The sequence below is a fragment of the Zea mays genome, chromosome 4, assembly GCF_902167145.1.
Source record: "Zea mays cultivar B73 chromosome 4, Zm-B73-REFERENCE-NAM-5.0, whole genome shotgun sequence".
In the NCBI taxonomy this organism is placed as follows: domain Eukaryota; kingdom Viridiplantae; phylum Streptophyta; class Magnoliopsida; order Poales; family Poaceae; genus Zea; species Zea mays.
Genome location: NC_050099.1, coordinates 162,982,505 through 163,000,948, shown reverse-complemented (window position 1 = coordinate 163,000,948; position 18,444 = coordinate 162,982,505). Strand labels below are relative to the sequence as shown.

Here is an 18,444-nt window from a genome sequence, read left to right as displayed (position 1 = left end):
AGTGAGCAAAATGATTTTGGTTTCACAACCTTTTGCATAGTGTAACTGTAACACCTATGCCCAGTTTGGATCATTAGAATTGAATTCTATTTTAATAAACCTAATTTATGCACAAATCAATTAATCTAATATAATTTTATGTGGAATATATTTGTATACTACTGATGACTATATAGGGGAGGCATTTATGTGCTACATTTCTACTATATAGGAGAGTGAGTCGAAGAGCATGTTATAAATTGTAGAGTATAAACATAGCCTGGTAATACATAAAATCAATTTCCATCCTTCACTCTAAGAATTTGAGATAAACTTATATTTGAACTTTATAAACATAGCCTGTTGTCGGATGTATTACTATAGGAATCTCTCGGGTCCAGTTGATACGTCTTCATTCTTTTGATTTGTGATTTGGAAATGTGGGGGCTAGCTTATTAGAGCTTGCGACGTAAAGTTTTGAAATGGGGCTTCATACGACAGTCAACTGGGCTAGAGTAATAGATTAGCTAGGTTTACACTCGCCACAACGTACGGTGGTATTCAAATAGTTGTCATGACATGCCTAACAGCGTTGTTATTGACCATTGAAAGAAGTAGTTAAATATTTGGTCAGTTATTAGTTGCTTATGTTGACTCAATGACACGAGTACGTAGTTTGTTTACTTCCACTTGTTTGCTTACACGTACTTAATGTTGATCATTAGCTGTTACTTAAACAATATCTACCCTCCTATAGAAACGAGATACGACTTAGGCCCCTTATGCCATAGCCAGCATAATCGGTCGAGTTGTCGTGATAGAAGGAATTCGTCACTTTCTATATTCTAAACCCTATAGACTCTTTCATCTTTCTCCTCAAGTAATTCTCATAATACTTAGATTTTTCCCACAGCTAGATTCTTATAAAAAAAATCGTCAGAAAAAACCAAAAAAGAGGCACATTGTTTTGCATCATCCCACATCGTACCAGCGAGCAAAATGATTTTGGCTTCACAACCTTTTGCATAGTGTAAGGACTGTAACACCTAGGCCCAGTTTGAATCCTTAGAATTGAACTCCATTCTAATAAACCTAATTTAGGCACAAATCAATTAATCTAATATAATTTTATGTGTAATATATTTGTATACTACTGATGACTATATAGGGGAGACATTTATGTGCTATATTTTTACTATATAGGAGAGCGAGTCGAAGAGCATGTTATACATTGTAGAGTATAAACATAGCCTGGTAATACATAAAATCAATTTCCATCATTCACTCTAAGAATTTGAGATAAACTTATATTTGAAATTTAGAAAGTGATGGAATGTCAAATTTTAATCCAAACACTACAACACAAACCCCCCTATAGCAACGCATCCGTAGCAACACATGTTTTTATGCGTTGTAAGAAATTAGTGGGCAACACTTAATATACGTTGCAAGCATCATCTGTTAAGTTATTAGGGTGGTGGCAACGCTTAATATGTGTTGCTAGCACCATTCGTTGATTTACTAGGATGTGACAACACATAATATGTGTTGCTAGCGGCATCCATTATTTAATCATGATACGACAACACTTAATATGCATTGCTAGCGGAATGCATTGATTAACTAGGATGTGGCAACAGTTAATCACTATAAAACAAACCAAATCAATGTCGGCACTAATTTATGTTGATCTAAACCTGACATAAATAAGTTAACTTATGTCAGTTAAATTTAGCCATCGTATCTCGTAAATAAGAAACTTATTTTCGTCGACACAAAAGAAACATACGTAAATAATTTAATTTACGGCCGTTAATTTATTCAGAGCTGAGGTAAAATTATATATATATATATACAATTTATTATTCTATATATTAGAGCAGGGAGAAAAAGTCGCGCAACGGGGCTATCCACGTCGCCATTTTTCATCTCCTCCACCAGATCTATATTTAACGGGCATAATTAAGTCTCAGATCTTTCAGCAGCTCTAAAGACGCGAAAGTTCGAGACGAAGGCGAACGGGCGAACAAAAAAAAAGAATACGCCTCTTCATCCGTTGGCATCTCCGTCCCTGCCTCTCTCGCACCCTCATCATGCCTCCTTCCTCTCGTCATCGCCATCTCCGTCGGGCCCTACTTTATCCGTGGCAACGCAAACTCTACCAGATGCGAGGCGAGTTCGCGCGGTTCGTGCGCCTGCACTGGAGCCAAAGCGACACGTGGGCTGGACCTGGACTGTTGCTGGCTATGGCACGGGTGTGCCAAGACAGGGTGCGCGCGAGGGCTCACTACTTGCGGACTCGCGGGCACTCGACGATGAGGCATTGAGGTGAGGATAGTGTCGAATATCTGCTCGGAGGTAAGAGTAAAATTTATAGGTTTTATGAAACAGCTACAATAATCCCTGTGACCTACTTTATATGGTTTGTAGCGTTGTTAATCATGAGTATGAGACCATTGAATGCGGCATTTGACAATGCTTTGAGAAGACTTTCCACGAGTGGAATCTGTTGGCTGTAATTGTGGACTTGATCGCTACTCTCTATATGATTGACTATAATGTTGAACTTGATCGATACTCTGTATATGATATGTAAACCAAAACGCAAATCAGATCGGGCTAGACAACAAATTTTTACCAGCAAGCATTGTCCATGCTCTGAGCAGTAACCAGCAAGCTCAGCGTTATGATAATTTAGACTTGAAATGTTTGCAACTAACTCAACAAACAAATCTGAACGATGGCTTGAAAATGCAGATACAATTATTTTCTTTACAACCATGACCTGAAATTTACCATATAGAAAGTGATTGCTATCGCAATAGTTTTGACCATAGTTTGAAAAATCGTGAATCTAAAATGAAGCATATCATCTAGATATAATAATCTAATTAATGGTTTGACATGTAAGAATTGGCGATATACATTCTGATCAACAAGTTTCACTTTGTAAACACGTACGTCCTAACGAAATCTCACACATAAGACTATCAGGACTAAAGGCCCGTTTGGTTTGTGGCTAAATGTGCCCCACTTTGCTTAATGTTAGTCGTTCGAATTGAATAACTAACCTTAGGCAGAAAAGTTAGGCAAAGTGTGGCAACTGAGGTAGTGAACCAAACATGCCATAAAATTGCCTGCTGTCACCTGAGCTAGGGTCTGCCAAAGATGAAATTGAATTCAGCCCGTCACCCAGTTCAATTCACTTGACCAATTTTCAAGGAAAGTGAAAGAAGTTTCAGAACTTCCTCTAGAAATTACTCTGAGCGCCTTTTGGGGCTTGGGCCTGGAGGAGGCTGTCATCCACTGCCTCCCGATGGCCACCAGCTTGGAGGATTCAGGATCTCCTCTGTCGCTGCGCTGCCGTCAGCCGCCCTTCCTTCTCCACCACTCACTCACTCATCCATCTCCACTCTGTGTTGGACGCACAACATTTCACTTCCTTTGAAACATAAATATTTGGTGGGAGACGAGAGGAAATGCCCTTACTGATTTCGATTGAATACAATACATACACAAAGCATAGCTTGTACAGTACAGACCAAGGCACAAAGAATGTAACAAAGAAAATAAAAAATATATATACACAAAGGCTCCTACCTATTGGCTAATTACTATGGTTCATTCATAACCTTTCTTTGCTGCAAGGATAACCTGACCAGACTCCTTTCTGAAAAGTATGTTGATAAAAATTTTTGATGCTGAAAATGAGTCTGAACTGAACACTGCCCATATGTCCATCAGAAAAAAAAACTACGTACCACTGAAACCTATCAAGAATTTGAAAAGGTTGAGAGCGCCCAACCCAACATAATTTGAAAATGAGTCATGTTACATAGAACGACTCTGGATTTCTAAAATGTTTTAATTCCTTAACGAAATTCGATTGTTTTTGCTAATTTCTTTGGAGGGAAACATATAACCAATGCCCAGGTATCCTATTCCTAGTAGGAAGTAGTAATAGGCTGTCAAAACGCTGACAAAGAAGGTAATGGAGAAAACAAACCAAGTTACACAAAAGCTCCTAGTCGTTGGCTAATTAATGTGGTTCATTCATAACCCTTCTTTGTTGTGCTGTAAGAATAACCTGTGCTGCGCAAGGCACGCGCGACACTTACTAGTTTTTTATTAAAGACAGGAGCAAACCTGGAAGCAGGTGCGTTCACGTCATCCTTTTCTTTCTCGGCCGCACGATCCTCATCCGACGTTCACAAGCCGGCCTCCATTTACTCCACAAAACGAGAGCCTTCCAGATGAAGAGTCCGCCCCTTCATGTCCGCGCCGTAGGAGGGGTTCAATCGCCAACATCCAGATGCGGCGGAGGAGACTCGCCGGCACGCTCCCGCTCGCCCTCCCGTGGCTTCGCCCCTAATCGGCCTGTACCTCCACCCAGTATTGCGTCGTCTTCGTGGGGACGAGGCGGCGCTGGTCGTCGACAACGACGGCGACTACAGTCCTCGCTCCACAGCCTCCCTCTCTGCACCGCGTCGCTGCTTCTCATAGGTAACCAATCTCATTCATCACGCTTAGTCAGATCAGTTGATTTTCCTTCGTTAGGGTTATTCCGTTGCTTTCTTCTTCGTGCGCACATCTGCCGTTGTCTTCTTCGTGCCCCTCCCCCGCCCTAACATGAGTATGGTATGGATGACCCAGTTCTTCTTTAACCACACTGTTACTGTCTTCTTGGCGACGACAACATTCATGCCTGTTCCCGTCCTTGCTTGCAGAGATGCAACAGTTCCACTGGCACATTACTTACTGCTATTACTGCATTCGGTTTTATTTTGTTTTTAGCTCAGTTGTGCGATTCGCGCGTGCTAACAACACAAAATTATCTTTTTTATTTAGTGTAAAAATAGTAAGTAGATTAAAAGTCTCGCAAATTCAAGAGGCTTATAGCAAAGTGGATTTAGTTGCTTATACAAATTACTCTTACCAACTGAATCCCCTCCCCCAAACCCTGTCGTCTGCCTCTCTACTTCCCAGTTCCTCTGCTCCATTAACTAATGGCAATCCCTGTGTAATCTGACCATCCATAGTTGCTATTAAATCTTTTTATCTCATTGCCCTGATGGGGTTCAGAGCAACCTCTACATAGAGTAGTTGCCCACTATGCGGCTATAGAGCAAGCTTCTGAATCATTCCAAACTAAGTATGTTGCCTATAGCAATATTACTGCTCCTAGCGGCCCATTCAATCAGCTAATGACCACAATTGACCTATTAAATATTTGTAGCTGTTTATTATAACCCTTCGATGCTGCAATCTTCAACAAAGATGCTCTCAATGAATATTTGATGCCTTGTTTTATATAGTCTCTAACTATCGGTAACTTTTTAGGTATCTGTTTCTGCTGCATTTGAAGGACAACTTTAGGACTGCAATGGCGCTTCAATATAACCAAAGATTTAGATAAAACAGGTGAGGTTATATGGTTTCTTTATTACTTTTTTTTAAAAAAAATGTTTGCCACCTACATTAGTGGTTTTTATTGCAACGAGTTGAATACTAATGTTTTCCCTTACCTCTTTATCACATAAACATTTTATTACTCCCCCGATCATTCTATTTACTCTAAAGAAAACAAAAACAGGACAACGCTGCAAGATAGGTATGTATTTCAATCTTCTAAAATTATGTTTCTTTCTCCATCAGGGCTTTTTAGGTTATATTCATTTTCTTTGTTCCTTTTAAAGTCATACACATATCTTAAGTAAATCGAGGCACGCCGCTCCATGTTTCATCAGCTCTAAACTACTTTTTTACTTCTATAGCCGTGCTCAAATAATTCCATGTTTGCTATTATTTTGTAGGCTAGTCTCCCCGAGAACAAGGAATTGCTAGAATCCCTTAACTCGGAACAAAAAGACAGTGGATGTTACGTTTATGAAGAATGGTCCTTTTATTTTCTTGCAAGGAAACAAGTTTAAGCACTTAAAAAGGCTGGAAGGAAATCTGAAATGGATCACCACTTTGGCTTTTCAGATGGTGATGGAATAAGGGAAAAACACAGTGGCAAAGAGAGTCAAGTACAGTTTATTTGATGATCATCAAGGTAGCCACAATAGAATTTGACTTCCTTCTATATTTTTGAATCATAATGTGTAATATTTCTTATTTGTAGGAGGAAGAGATTAATATTTCTTATTTGTAGGAGGAAGAGATTTTAAAAAGGACACCATGACAAGCAGGAGGTACATTGTTTTTTATTTTTTAATCTATAAATCCAATTTTTTGGCTAAATCTTTCAGATGTACATAACTTGCTTTTATCATTTTAATATTTATAGTCTTGCTGCCAAATTAAGACAGAAAATAAAGTACTACACTTTGATTCTATCCAAAATTCTCATGTATGATCCTTTTTTCCTCTCCTGATCACAGGCAAGCAGCTTATTGAAGCATGTAACTGGCACCGCAAGTTTGCAAGGCTATGCGGATAGCTTGTTGGATGCGACAGTCAGACATTTTGGTTCAGCACCGTCTGCTCAGCCTGAAGAAAATGGGTACACAGTCCTTTCCTCTTGTCTGGAACCAGAATAATTGGGCTCAAGGGCCATGTCACCACTGTCTATTTCTGATCTACAAGGTGATTCTTCCAGGTTCAAGGGCCACGGCATGCTGGCGCCTTTTACAGCTGGCTGGCAGGGCAATGATTTACACCCTCTGATCATTGAGAGATCTGAGGTTGTCGCTCTGAATCTGAACTTTACACCATAGTTTCTGTTACATCTCTTGAAATGCAGTGTTCAGTTGTGGAGAAGTAGATTTTAGTCTTTACATTTACATAATATATTTCACAGTCTAGCTTATCACCATTTTGATTATGCAGGGTTCCTATGTCTATGACATTAATGGGAACAAGTATCTGGACTCTCTTGCAGGATTATGGTGCACAACTTTAGGTATGTGCACGCGACTTTTGTGTTTGTTTCTGGGCTTTAGCGATGTCTTTGCACCTGTCACTTCTGCATCATCTGTGTTCGTTATGTCTTTAGGTGGTAGCGAGCCTCGATTAGTCAAAGCAGCAACTGAGGGTGCATGGTTATGTTGTGCGATTAGATCCATCTATGAATTGTTTGTGCTTCTACATTTAGGAACAATGGGCAATTAGGATTTTTTATGTATGTTTTGAATGATTCTTAATTGTTGCAGTAACAGGGACAAGATAGGTTGTTTAATTATGTCCTCATTGCAATATCATTGGTAAAGTAGGCAGTAGTGATAGGATATTCTGTACCAAGGTTGCTTTTTATATGAATTACTTGAACTAAATAACAACAATGTATGATCTGTCTAGGAATAAGATTGTTTATATCATATTGTATACATGATGAAAGTAGCAGCAAGCAGCAGATTTCCTAAACTATGTTCCCAAGTAGTTCACATGTAATTGTGTGTTCTTGAAGTGCAGAGCAATCCACCACAACCACGACGTGAAGGACTCCAAGCTACAATTTCTGCATCACTAAAACAAAAAAACAACAGTAATGCATCCAAGGTGCTCACTCAGGTCCTTCTGTTCTCTTAAAATTTTATATGTGTAAAATATCATGCTGACTGTAGTTAATAATCAAGTGCATTAGTCCTAGGAAAGCTTTGGGCATTTGGTGAGGAGCGCAAGGCAAAATACGGCAAAAACATCATGGCTGGTGTCTAAATTTATTTCCAATCTTCCTATCACTAATGCGTTGCCCTTGCACTATTGGGCTCACCTTGCCATGCCATGCTGGGGCAGTGCAGTTGTGCAGGCTTGGAGCTGAAGTTTGGGAGCTGAAGGCAAAGAGGCAGGGACTATGTGCAGAAATAAGAAATAATGATTAGATCAGTCTAGGCTATACATGCTTCCCATTGTATGAATTTTTGTGCTATAATATTTTTCCTTCCCCTTCTTTGAAATGCGATATTTGCACATCTCTTCTCAACTTTGCATTACTTATTCCTGTCATTTTGTATATATTAACCTGTTATATTTTCTATGCTTCATTTTTTCAGTTCTGAACCTGGAACACTATGAAGATGCAAGGGCTTTCTGCATATGGATATTTGTTTTGCCTATTGGTTTATTTAGGATCTAGATCACCGATGACTATGAGTCATATGTAAATATATTTTTATCATACCAAAAGTGTCTCGAACATATATTATATATGAAACCATGGATCAACTTCTTGTAATGCAATTATTGATTTTTAATATATATTATTTTTTCTTCTTTGCCATGTGTGTCTGGATGATTCTAGAAATATCAAATGTATATTGTTCAACATGTTATACTCCTAACCTCAAAATAAAATATTCAAATATTTATTTATTGGTTTATTGTTTGCAACGCATAAAAATGTTACCACAACACGAATCTAAACGTTGTAGTATCCTATGATGACGAGATAGTCACGGGCGGCACCAACACATGTAAGCGTTGTTGTATCTTATAAAAATCTGTTGCAGTTTACCAACACTTATTTATATGACTTACCAACATATGTATAAGTGTTGCAGTAGCCCACAGCAACGGCAGTATAGGCAACACATAATTATGTGTTGGTATAGACCATATCAACGCTTATATATATTTGTACCAACACATATATGCATTGCTAAAGGGGGGGTCATTTTGTAGTGAAATAGCCTACTCTATTAAGTACATTATAATTCATGTAAAATGAACAGATCGAAACGGCACCTAAGAGAAAAGCTAAATTAGGTAATATATTTCGCAAACTAAGGTATCTAACTTTTTATAGTAAAATCCTATGTAAAAAATAAATTATCCATGTCCACTTACAATTTTGACTAAGTGTGTTGGTATAGCTATTCAATCTAGGTTCTAACACTATCGACTAAACTACAAAGGTCAAACACACAACCAACATACACAATAAAGCTAAAACACGATAGAGATACAAACTCTCATTGACGGCTCTGATATTTTTACTAAGGTATCAAGAAACGTATAAGCTTTCCCTAATCCTCGCTTTACAAGCATATAAGATTTGTGAAGTGCTTATATTAGTTAAACCACTTTATGCCCCTGTTTTTTAACTTCTGGAAGCCAAACATTTGCTTCTCAACATACTTATATGATGATTGTTTTTATGAAAATCGTCTAAATCAACGTGAATGTAGAATTCGTCAAGCCATTGCAACGAGAGGAATATGTCGTTTCCTAAACCCTAAATCGTATAGACCTCTTCATCTTCCTCCGCACGCAAGCCACGTGATATTCAGCTTCTCACGACAGCTAGATTATGCAGGAATCCAAATTCTCATAAAAGCTCTTCAGGAAAAAGTTGTCTCAAACAAACCCTATATAATGCTTGCTTAAGGTTTTTCTAGTGATATGAGTGAGCATTAGACACATCTTACCTCTTGGTGCTTGTACACACCATTGTATTAGTTATACAGGAGGGGCTAATAACCTTGTGAGATCACACCAACTATATTTTTAATGTACATGTCACCATGTGCTTACAGGAATGAGGCCCATAGTGATTCAACCAAAAAATCGATAGTGAAGATGATGGAGAGCTTGGCCCTCGAGTGAGCTTTTCTTGCGTGGGGCTGCAACAAAGATTAGGAAGAAGGTTACATATTTTTCAACACCTTAGTAAAAATATCAGTCATCGATGGAAGTTTGTATCTCTATTGCTCTTGATCTTTCATATTTGTATTGTGTATCTTGGTTGTATGTTTACCTTCCTAGCTTAGTTGATAAACCGGTGGTTAGGTTTGAGCCTAGGCTCCTAAAAAACCAGCAAAATTGATGATATTGGTTTACTAGGCATCATTACGACACAACCAAATGGCACAAAACATTGTTGCCACTTTGAATCTTTTTCTAACTATTAGCTCTATTAGGAGTTCAAACGTGACCTTAGACTGTCACAAATAGATTGTCTAATTTATCTCCCTTCTAGACGTCATCGTTTCTGTCAAGTTTTATGCATGATTACACTATAGAAGGTGATGATTAAGATTTCCTCCAAAGAAGTCACGCAGAAAACGTGGATGTGCCATGTATGACTATAATCCCATGTTTTTCTGTATTAGAAGCTCTCAAGTAGCCAATATTTGAGCAATAATTAACTAAAATAACATCTTGTATTTGTGTGCTAGCACGAAGATTTGCAAAGCAACTTTAAGCACGGTGAAACTCAACCATGGCCAATCAAAGATAGGGTGTGTTTGGTTCAGCTTCAATAACATTCGTTAAAAAAAATCTGAAACCTCAATCAAACAGGTACACCAATAGAATATATTTATAAAAATCTACATATTTCTTTATTTTAATTTAGAATCACCTTCTACCCTAGATTTTTTATATTTTTGTCATCTATGTTACAAGTTGTCATACTCTTATAGAATCTATAATTGACAGTTATTTCAACCAAACAAATTCTAGTTTTTCATAATTGTCAGCTTACAGTTAGAATTAGATTTTCAGAAATGTACAGCTGAACCAAACAGACTCATAGTCGTCTAAAGAAATAATAGTTCACAAAAATAATATTACTCATTCACAATAATAAGATGAAGAAGAATAGCACCTAATAGATATATTTTAAAGCCAATTTATAAGACCTAGCTTCCTAGGTATTCCCACTGTCTTAGAGCATCTCCAAGAGAATCTTTACTTTTGACTATCTATTTGACTCTGTATTTATCTCTCCATAAAGATTAAACTCTATATATAATATCTCATTCCAACAGATTCTCCAACATGCAATTTAGCTTGACTAGCGAGAGTTGCTAGCCAAATTTGGCTAGTAAGAGAGTCAATTTAGAGAGCCGGATAATTTGACAAGTTAAATAACTAGTCTGTTGGAGAGCTATTTTGTTATTAAATAGCTAAAATTTAGCTTGATAAACTATTTAGCTAGTCTCTTAGAGATGCTCTTATTATGTAATGTGTGTAACGATATGTGGTTAAAAAACCAAGAACTATCAACACTAGTACTACTGTATTGATGTGCACATATCTAGAGAAAACATGTCTTATATTATGATACTTGAATAAAAAGTTATATATTAGGACAGATGGAGTACTGTTTAAGTGAAACTGTTCTCTTTAAATTTATTTCCTTTTAAAGCTTTTAAGGGAACAATTAATATGCAAGCATGTACTAGGTACAAGTGTGCAATCAAACTTTTTATTCCGTTAGATCTATATTCAACGGTAGATACAATTGTGGTTTGTTAGATGATTTTTATAAACTATATCATGTGGTGGTGGAAGGGTTTAAGTGCTAACTATGATATTATGTTGGATCTAGATCTGACGAAATAAAAAAACTACTTGCACGCTTGCACATAGTACCTACTTGCATATTAGTTGTTGCCAGCTTTTAAATGAAACATATTTAGATTTGTTGTGATTAATAGAATTACTTTACATGTAAAATAAAGCATTAACATTCCTAAAGGAAATTTCACAAGAAAACTCTGCGGCACCTAAACATGTCGATATGGCGCATTTAGGAGTTATAGGCTCTAAATTTTACACAATTTTATAGATCAGACTGAATTAGGACTAAGCTTTATTTCTATTTATTTTCAAAACTAGAAATAATTTAGAACCCTAACAAATTATAAAAAAACATTTAGATCGCGGTTCATTACCACATCTAGCCGTACAAGAGATTCTACTCAAATGCACGTTAGAGGCCCAGCTGTTCGAAAAAGAGCAGAAGATAGCCGAGGCCACACCACGAGAACATGGCACGACATTTCAGCCAAAATATTACCCAGATAAAGTATCATCAGTTTGATCATCCTCGTGAGTCGTGAGTCCTGAATTAACCAGACCCGATCTTGCAGCAATGCTGACGACATTGACATTAAAATGAGGACGGTTGATGCTACTTGTGTTACTAGTTGTTATACAGGCCTCACCGTTCCATAAACTAACCATTCTACTAGCCCTTCTCAGCTCAAAATAAAATTAATTCCGCTAATTATTAATTGATAGAGTTCCAAATACAATAGTAGCAGATATGATTGAATATATACACAACAACCAAAAACAGAAAACAAAAGGCTAGCTTTTTTCACCTTTTTCTCCAAAAAGTTCTCACACCACAATTTGTTTACAAGCATTAGCAAGACTATCCTTAGCTTGTACACGTGTAAGATCACCAAGGCTACCAACTCCAAAATGAGGGCATGTCCATGTCCTGATTAACAACAGTGCCTGTAGGCCCTCGCTGAGTAATCTGAGCCACGAACGGCGTCACTCCCTCAAAGCTCCCGGTCCATACTCCACAAGGCGTTGCTTTCCTGAGACAGGGGTTTGGTAAGCGCAATAGTCTCAAAGGTAAGAGAGGTAGGAGACGGACACGGAGGGGCGGAGGGCAACGACTGCTGAGCCTGTCACCTCAGCTGTTGTCTCCGCCTGCACTGCGCATATATACCCCTGCTGCCCCGCCCAAGCCGTGCTCTCAGACTGCATCATCCAACCAGAACCCGGGAGCAGAGCAGTGACAGGCGAACCAAGACACGCAGGGACAGGGAGACATGGGGCGAGGGCGAGCGCCGTGCTGCGCCAAGGTGGGGCTCAACAGGGGCTCCTGGACGCCGCAGGAGGACATGCGCCTCATCGCCTACATCCAGAAGCACGGCCACACCAACTGGCGCGCGCTGCCCAAGCAAGCAGGTAGGCTAGCTAGCTGCGCATGGCAAATGTGCACGGCGAGTTGCTGGAAGCAGAGGAGAGATGTGCAGTCACTCTCGGGGCGTTTGCTGACCATTCATGTTCATGTTGTCTGGATAGGTTTGCTGCGCTGTGGGAAGAGCTGCAGGCTGCGCTGGATCAACTACCTGCGGCCGGACCTCAAGCGCGGCAACTTCACCGACGAGGAGGAGGAGGCCATCATAAGGCTGCACGGGTTGCTCGGGAATAAGTAAGCGTTAAGCCGTCGATCGCTGCGACAGGATATCTGGCGATGGCCATCTGGGGTTCTTGCGTCGTAGGGGGTATTATAAAAGAGGCTGATGTCTGGAATAAATAAATTTGATCTATTTCAGATGGTCTAAGATCGCTGCCTGCCTGCCGGGGAGGACGGACAACGAGATCAAGAACGTGTGGAACACGCACCTGAAGAAGAAGGTGGCGCAGCGGGAGAAGAAGAAGGCCGGCGCGGGGAGCGGCGACGCCGGCACGCCCGCCACTGCGCCCTTGTCCTCGGCGACCTCCTCGACGACGACCCACAACAGCTCCGGGGGCAGCGACTCCGGCGACCAGTGCGGCACGAGCAGGGAGCCTGACGCGACCGACGTGTGCCCCCTCCAGCTAGAGGACATGGACGTCTCGGACATGCTGGTGGACGGCGCGCCCCCGGCGGCGCAGCCAATGCCGTCGCCGTCCTCCTCGTCCTCCCTGACGACGTGCGTCGGCGGCGTGGAGGAGCTGATCGAGCTGCCGGTGATCGACATCGAGCCGGAAATCTGGAGCATCATCGACGGCGAGAGCGCTGTGGCGCGCCATGGTGGCGATGCAGCCGCGCCATGTACGGGCACCGGCACCGCCGTCAGCACCAGCGAAGCAGAGGAAGCGGCGGCGAACGATTGGTGGCTGGAGAATTTGGAGAAGGAGCTGGGCCTGTGGGGCTACGCGGAGGAGGATACTCAGGCCCACCCTGACCTACTGGACCACTACACAGGTTTGAGCCCACTCTGCGCCCTGGAGGGGGACCCAGTCTCCACCTACTTCCAGACCGGGCCCGCCGCCGCGGAACCTGAGCTCCTGGTGGTCGTCGAACCATCTGCCGTTCTGCTATGACTATGAGCAACATGACGGACGGTCACAGCAACGAACATCCTGGTTCTTGGAGATGTTCGGTGGATCAAATTCGAGTAGTTTGTTTGATGCAGTGGCAGATTAATATCTCTACAGGCCAATTAGAATGCACATTCAGAACAGAACCGTCCAAAGAAAGCCTGTAGAGTGAAGGCTAGTACTCTCTTATTCTTAACAGTGTTTAACGCAGATACATACATACAGGCAGCTAGCTAGATGCTAGGGTTTGATTGGTAACCCTGCACTCCGGTCTCAAGACGGAGGAGGGCAACGAGGGAGTGCCGTCCGCCGTCGTGCTCGTGTTGCTTGGTTCGTGGCTTTGTGTGCAGTGTGCATATATAGAACATGACGTCACCGCGACGTAAGCGTGTGCTCACCTGAGAAGTCCTACCACTACCGACCATGTATGATGTCCTTTGTGAATCATCACCGGGCTCTGATTACGCTTTGGAAACCCTTTTGCTTTTGATAATGCGATGTAACCTTTTTTTTCTTCATCTCCTTTTCGTTCTTTGTTTGTTTTCTTCTTCATGTAGATTTGCCGGTCTAGCTTCTTTTTCGTTCTTGTGCAGTGTTAGTTACGTATAGCTAGGACAGTGAAAAGAAACCACATGTTACTCGATGATAGTGAATTGCCGAACTAAACTACCTAATCACACTACTCCCTGTCTCTATCCGTCCATGTGATTTAGTTGTTTTAGATTTATTGTAAATTAAACTATTTTAACTTTGACGAATAATATATACTAGGTATATGCCCGTGCGTTGCAACGGGTAATACTTATGCAGGCATAGGTCATTATTTAATGAGGTAATCAACCGGCAGGGTGACACTTGTGTATGTATAGATCATTGTTTAGTGACGTTATCAACCAAACTTCACGCGTCGGGTCGACATGCGAGGGAGGTGACATTGGGAGGTGGGCTCGGGGGGCGGGACATCGGGTATGTGGGACCGCGAATTGCGTCGGGAGGCAGATTGGAGGGCGTTAGGTGGATGGAGGCCGCGACATGTGGAACGTGGCGCGGTTAGAGCGAGAAGCAGGAAGAGGTGGAGGAGGCCGGGTGCGGACAGTTCTGCCAAAGTGGCCTTAGGCGAGTCGTGACTGCGTCTGCTACCCGGGATTGGCCTCGGATGAGTCATGATTGCGTCTGCTGCCCGGGCTTGGCCTCAGACGAGTCATGATTATGTCTCCCGCTCGAGGGTGGCCTCAGGCGAGTCGTGACTGCGTCTCCCGTGCGGGCTTGGCCTTGGGTGATTCGTGACAGCCTCTCCCGCCCGAGAGTGGTCTCGAGCGAGTCATGACTACGTATCCCACCGGAGGATGACCTCAAGCGAGTTGTGACTGATAGTCGCCTAGAGGGGGGGGGGTGAATAGGGCGAAACTGAAATTTACAAATATAAACACAACTACAAGCCGGGTTAGCGTTAGAAATATAAATGAGTCCGAGAGAGAGGGCGCAAAACAAATCCCAAGCGAATAAGCAAGAGAGACACGGAGATTTGTTTTACCGAGGTTCGGTTCTTGCAAACCTACTCCCCGTTGAGGAGGCCACAAAGGCCGGGTCTCTTTCAACCCTTCCCTCTCTCAAACGGTCCCTCGGACCGAGTGAGCTTCTCTTCTCTAATCAAAGCCGGGAACAAAAACTTCCCCGCAAGGGCCACCACACAATTGGTGCCTCTTGCCTTGATTACAATAGAGTGTGATCTCAAGAACAAGTGAGAAAGAAAAGAAGCAATCCAAGCGCAAGAGCTCAAATGAACACGGCAAATCACTCTCACTAGTCACTAGGGTTTTGTGTGGAATTGGAGAGGATTTGATCTCTTTGAATGTGTCTAGAATTGAATGCCTAGCTCTTGTAAGTGGTTGTGAAGTGGAAAACTTGGATGCAATGAATGGTGGGGTGGTTGGGGTATTTATAGCCCCAACCACCAAATGTGGCCGTTGCTGGGAGCTCTCTGTTCGATGGCGCACCGGACAGTCCGGTGCACACCGGACAGTCCGGTGCCCCCTGCCACGTCATCGTTGCCGTTGGATTCTGACCGTTGGAGCTCTGACATGTGGCCCCGCCTGGATGTCCGGTGTACACCGGACATGAACTGTTCATTGTCCGGTGCATCGGTATGGGCGCGCCTGCCGACTGCGCGCGCAGAGCGCGCATTAAATGCGCTTGCAGGTGACCGTTGGCGCGGAAGTAGCCGTTGCTCCGTGGTTCACCGGACAGTCCGGTGCACACCGGACAGTCCGGTGAATTTTAGCGGAGCGGCTGCCGCGCGAACCCGAGGCTGGCGAGTTCCGGAGGCCGCGGTTCGTTGGCGCACCGGACATGTCCGGTGCACACCGGACAGTCCGGTGAATTATAGCGCGCCGTCCTCCGCGAATTCCCGAGGGCGAAGGGTTGAAGTCGAAGTCCTCTGGCGAAGGGTAGAAGACGAAGTCTACGGGCGCACCGGACACTGTCCGGTGCACACCGGACAGTCCGGTGCCTCCAGCCAGAGGTGCCCTCGGTTGCCTTATTGCTCCTTTGTTGAATCCAACACTTGGTCTTTTTATTGGCTAGATGTGAACCTTTTGCACCTGTATAACTTATACACTAGAGCAAACTAGTCAGTCCAATATTTGTGTTGGGCAATTCAACCACCAAAATTATTTAGGAACTAGGTGTAAGCCTAATTCCCTTTCAATCTCCCCCTTTTTGGTGATTGATGCCAACACAAACCAAAGCAAATATAGAAGTGCATAATTGAACTAGTTTTCATAATGTAAGTGCAAAGGTTACTTGGAATTGAGCCAATATAACTACTTACAAGATATGCAAGGAATGTTTCTTTCTTATATAACATTTTGGACCACGTTTGCACCACATGTTTTGTTTTTGCAAATTCTTTTTGTAAATCCATTTCAAAGATCTTTTGCAAATAGTCAAAGGTACATGAATAAGAGTTTGCAAAGCATTTTCAAGATTTGAAATTGTCTCCCCCTATTTCAAATGCTTTTCCTTTGACTAAACAAAACTCCCCCTAAAAGAGATCCACCTCTTAGTGTTCAAGAGGGTTTTGATATACCATTTTTGAAATACTACTTTCTCCCCCTTTTGAACACAATAGGATACCAAATGATAAAGACTTTTGGAAAGCACTAAGTTTTTGAATTTGGTGGTGGTGGTGCGGTCCTTTTGCTTTGGGCTCATTTCTCCCCCTTTTTGGCATGAATCGCCAAAAACGGAATCATTAGAGCCCTCGAAGTAAGTTCCTCCCCTTTGGTCATAAGTAAATGAGTTAAGATTATACCAAAGACGAGGTCCGGTCCTTTTGCTTTTGAGCTTTTACTCTCTCCCCCAAGGATGAAGTCCTTTTCCTTGATGCTCATTTCTCCCCCAAAGAAGAGAGAGTTGCTCGGAGTGGTGGCGAAGTATGAGTTACGGAGTGGAAGCCTTTTTCTTCGCCGAAGACTCCAATTCCCTTTCAATATACCTATGACTTGGTTTGAAATAGACTTGAAAACACATTAGTCATAGCATATAAAAGAGATATGATCAAAGGTATTCAAATGAGCTATGTGTGCAAGCTTAGCAAAAGAAATTTCTAGAATCAAGAATATTGAGCTCATGCCTAAGTCTGGTAAAAGATTGTTCATCAAGTGGCTTGGTAAAGATATCGGCTAATTGATCTTTAGTATTAATGTAAGAAATCTCGATATCCCCCTTTTGTTGGTGATCCCTAAGAAAATGATACCGAATGGCTATGTGCTTAGTGCGGCTATGCTCGACGGGATTGTCGGCCATTTTGATTGCACTCTCATTATCACATAGCAAAGGGACTTTGGTTAATTTGTAACCGTAGTCCCGCAGGGTTTGCCTCATCCAAAGCAATTGCGCGCAACAATGTCCTGCGGCAATGTACTCGGCTTCGGCGGTGGAAAGAGCGACCGAATTTTGCTTCTTTGAAGCCCAAGACACCAAGGATCTTCCCAAGAACTGGCAAGTCCCTGATGTGCTCTTCCTATTAATTTTGCACCCCGCCCAATCGGCATCCGAATAACCAATCAAATCAAATGTGGATCCCCGAGGGTACCAAAGCCCAAACTTAGGGGTATAAGCCAAATATCTCAAGATTCGTTTTACGGCCGTAAGGTGGGATTCCTTAGGGTCGGATTGGAATCTTGCACACATGCAAACGGAAAGCATAATGTCCGGTCGAGATGCACATAAATAAAGCAATGAACCAATCATCGACCGGTATACCTTTTGATCCACGGACTTACCTCCCGTGTCGAGGTCGAGATGCCCATTTGTTCCCATGGGTGTCTTGATGGGCTTGGCATCCTTCATCCCAAACTTAGCGAGAATGTCTTGAGTGTACTTCGTTTGGCTAATGAAGGTGCCCTCTTGGAGTTGCTTGACTTGGAATCCTAGAAAATATTTCAACTCCCCCATCATCGACATCTCGAATTTCTGTGTCATGATCCTACTAAACTCTTCACATGTAGACTCGTTAGTAGACCCAAATATAATATCATCAACATAAATTTGGCATACAAACAAGTCATTTTCAAGAGTTTTAGTAAAGAGTGTAGGATCGGCCTTGCCGACTTTGAAGCCATTAGCAATAAGGAAATCTCTAAGGCATTCATACCATGCTCTTGGGGCTTGCTTGAGCCCATAAAG

The 18,444-nt window shown here is 42.1% G+C and overlaps 2 protein-coding genes across 4 annotated transcripts; both read left to right on the top strand.

The window, feature by feature from the left end:
- The first annotated feature begins 4,182 nt into the window (after nt 1-4,182).
- Nucleotides 4,183-8,146, top strand: LOC103653940 (uncharacterized). Of its 3 annotated transcripts, XR_004857860.1 has the most exons (10): nt 4,183-4,482; nt 5,320-5,400; nt 5,793-6,034; nt 6,104-6,173; nt 6,363-6,484; nt 6,581-6,665; nt 6,811-6,883; nt 7,388-7,630; nt 7,717-7,831; nt 7,974-8,146. XR_004857860.1 is itself a non-coding variant. In XM_035967372.1 (7 exons), the coding sequence occupies exons 3-7, from the start codon at nt 6,412-6,414 to the stop codon at nt 7,800-7,802; spliced, it is 417 nt and encodes a 138-aa protein (XP_035823265.1). In that variant the 5' UTR covers nt 5,470-6,034; nt 6,104-6,173; nt 6,363-6,411; the 3' UTR covers nt 7,803-7,975. The 3 variants fall into 3 exon arrangements, 1 of the variants encoding a protein (XP_035823265.1); XR_004857859.1 differs by having other exon boundaries at nt 7,717-7,975; XM_035967372.1 differs by lacking the exons at nt 4,183-4,482; nt 5,320-5,400 and having other exon boundaries at nt 5,470-6,034; nt 6,568-6,665; nt 7,388-7,479; nt 7,722-7,975.
- A 4,266-nt stretch (nt 8,147-12,412) lies between these two features.
- On the top strand, nt 12,413-14,166 carry LOC100285825 (myb-related protein Zm1). The gene is given in 3 exon segments (NM_001158715.1): nt 12,413-12,633; nt 12,751-12,880; nt 13,005-14,166. Coding segments are annotated over 3 exon segments (1,023 nt in total). The 5' UTR covers nt 12,413-12,494; the 3' UTR covers nt 13,759-14,166.
- Nucleotides 14,167-18,444: the final 4,278 nt, after the last annotated feature.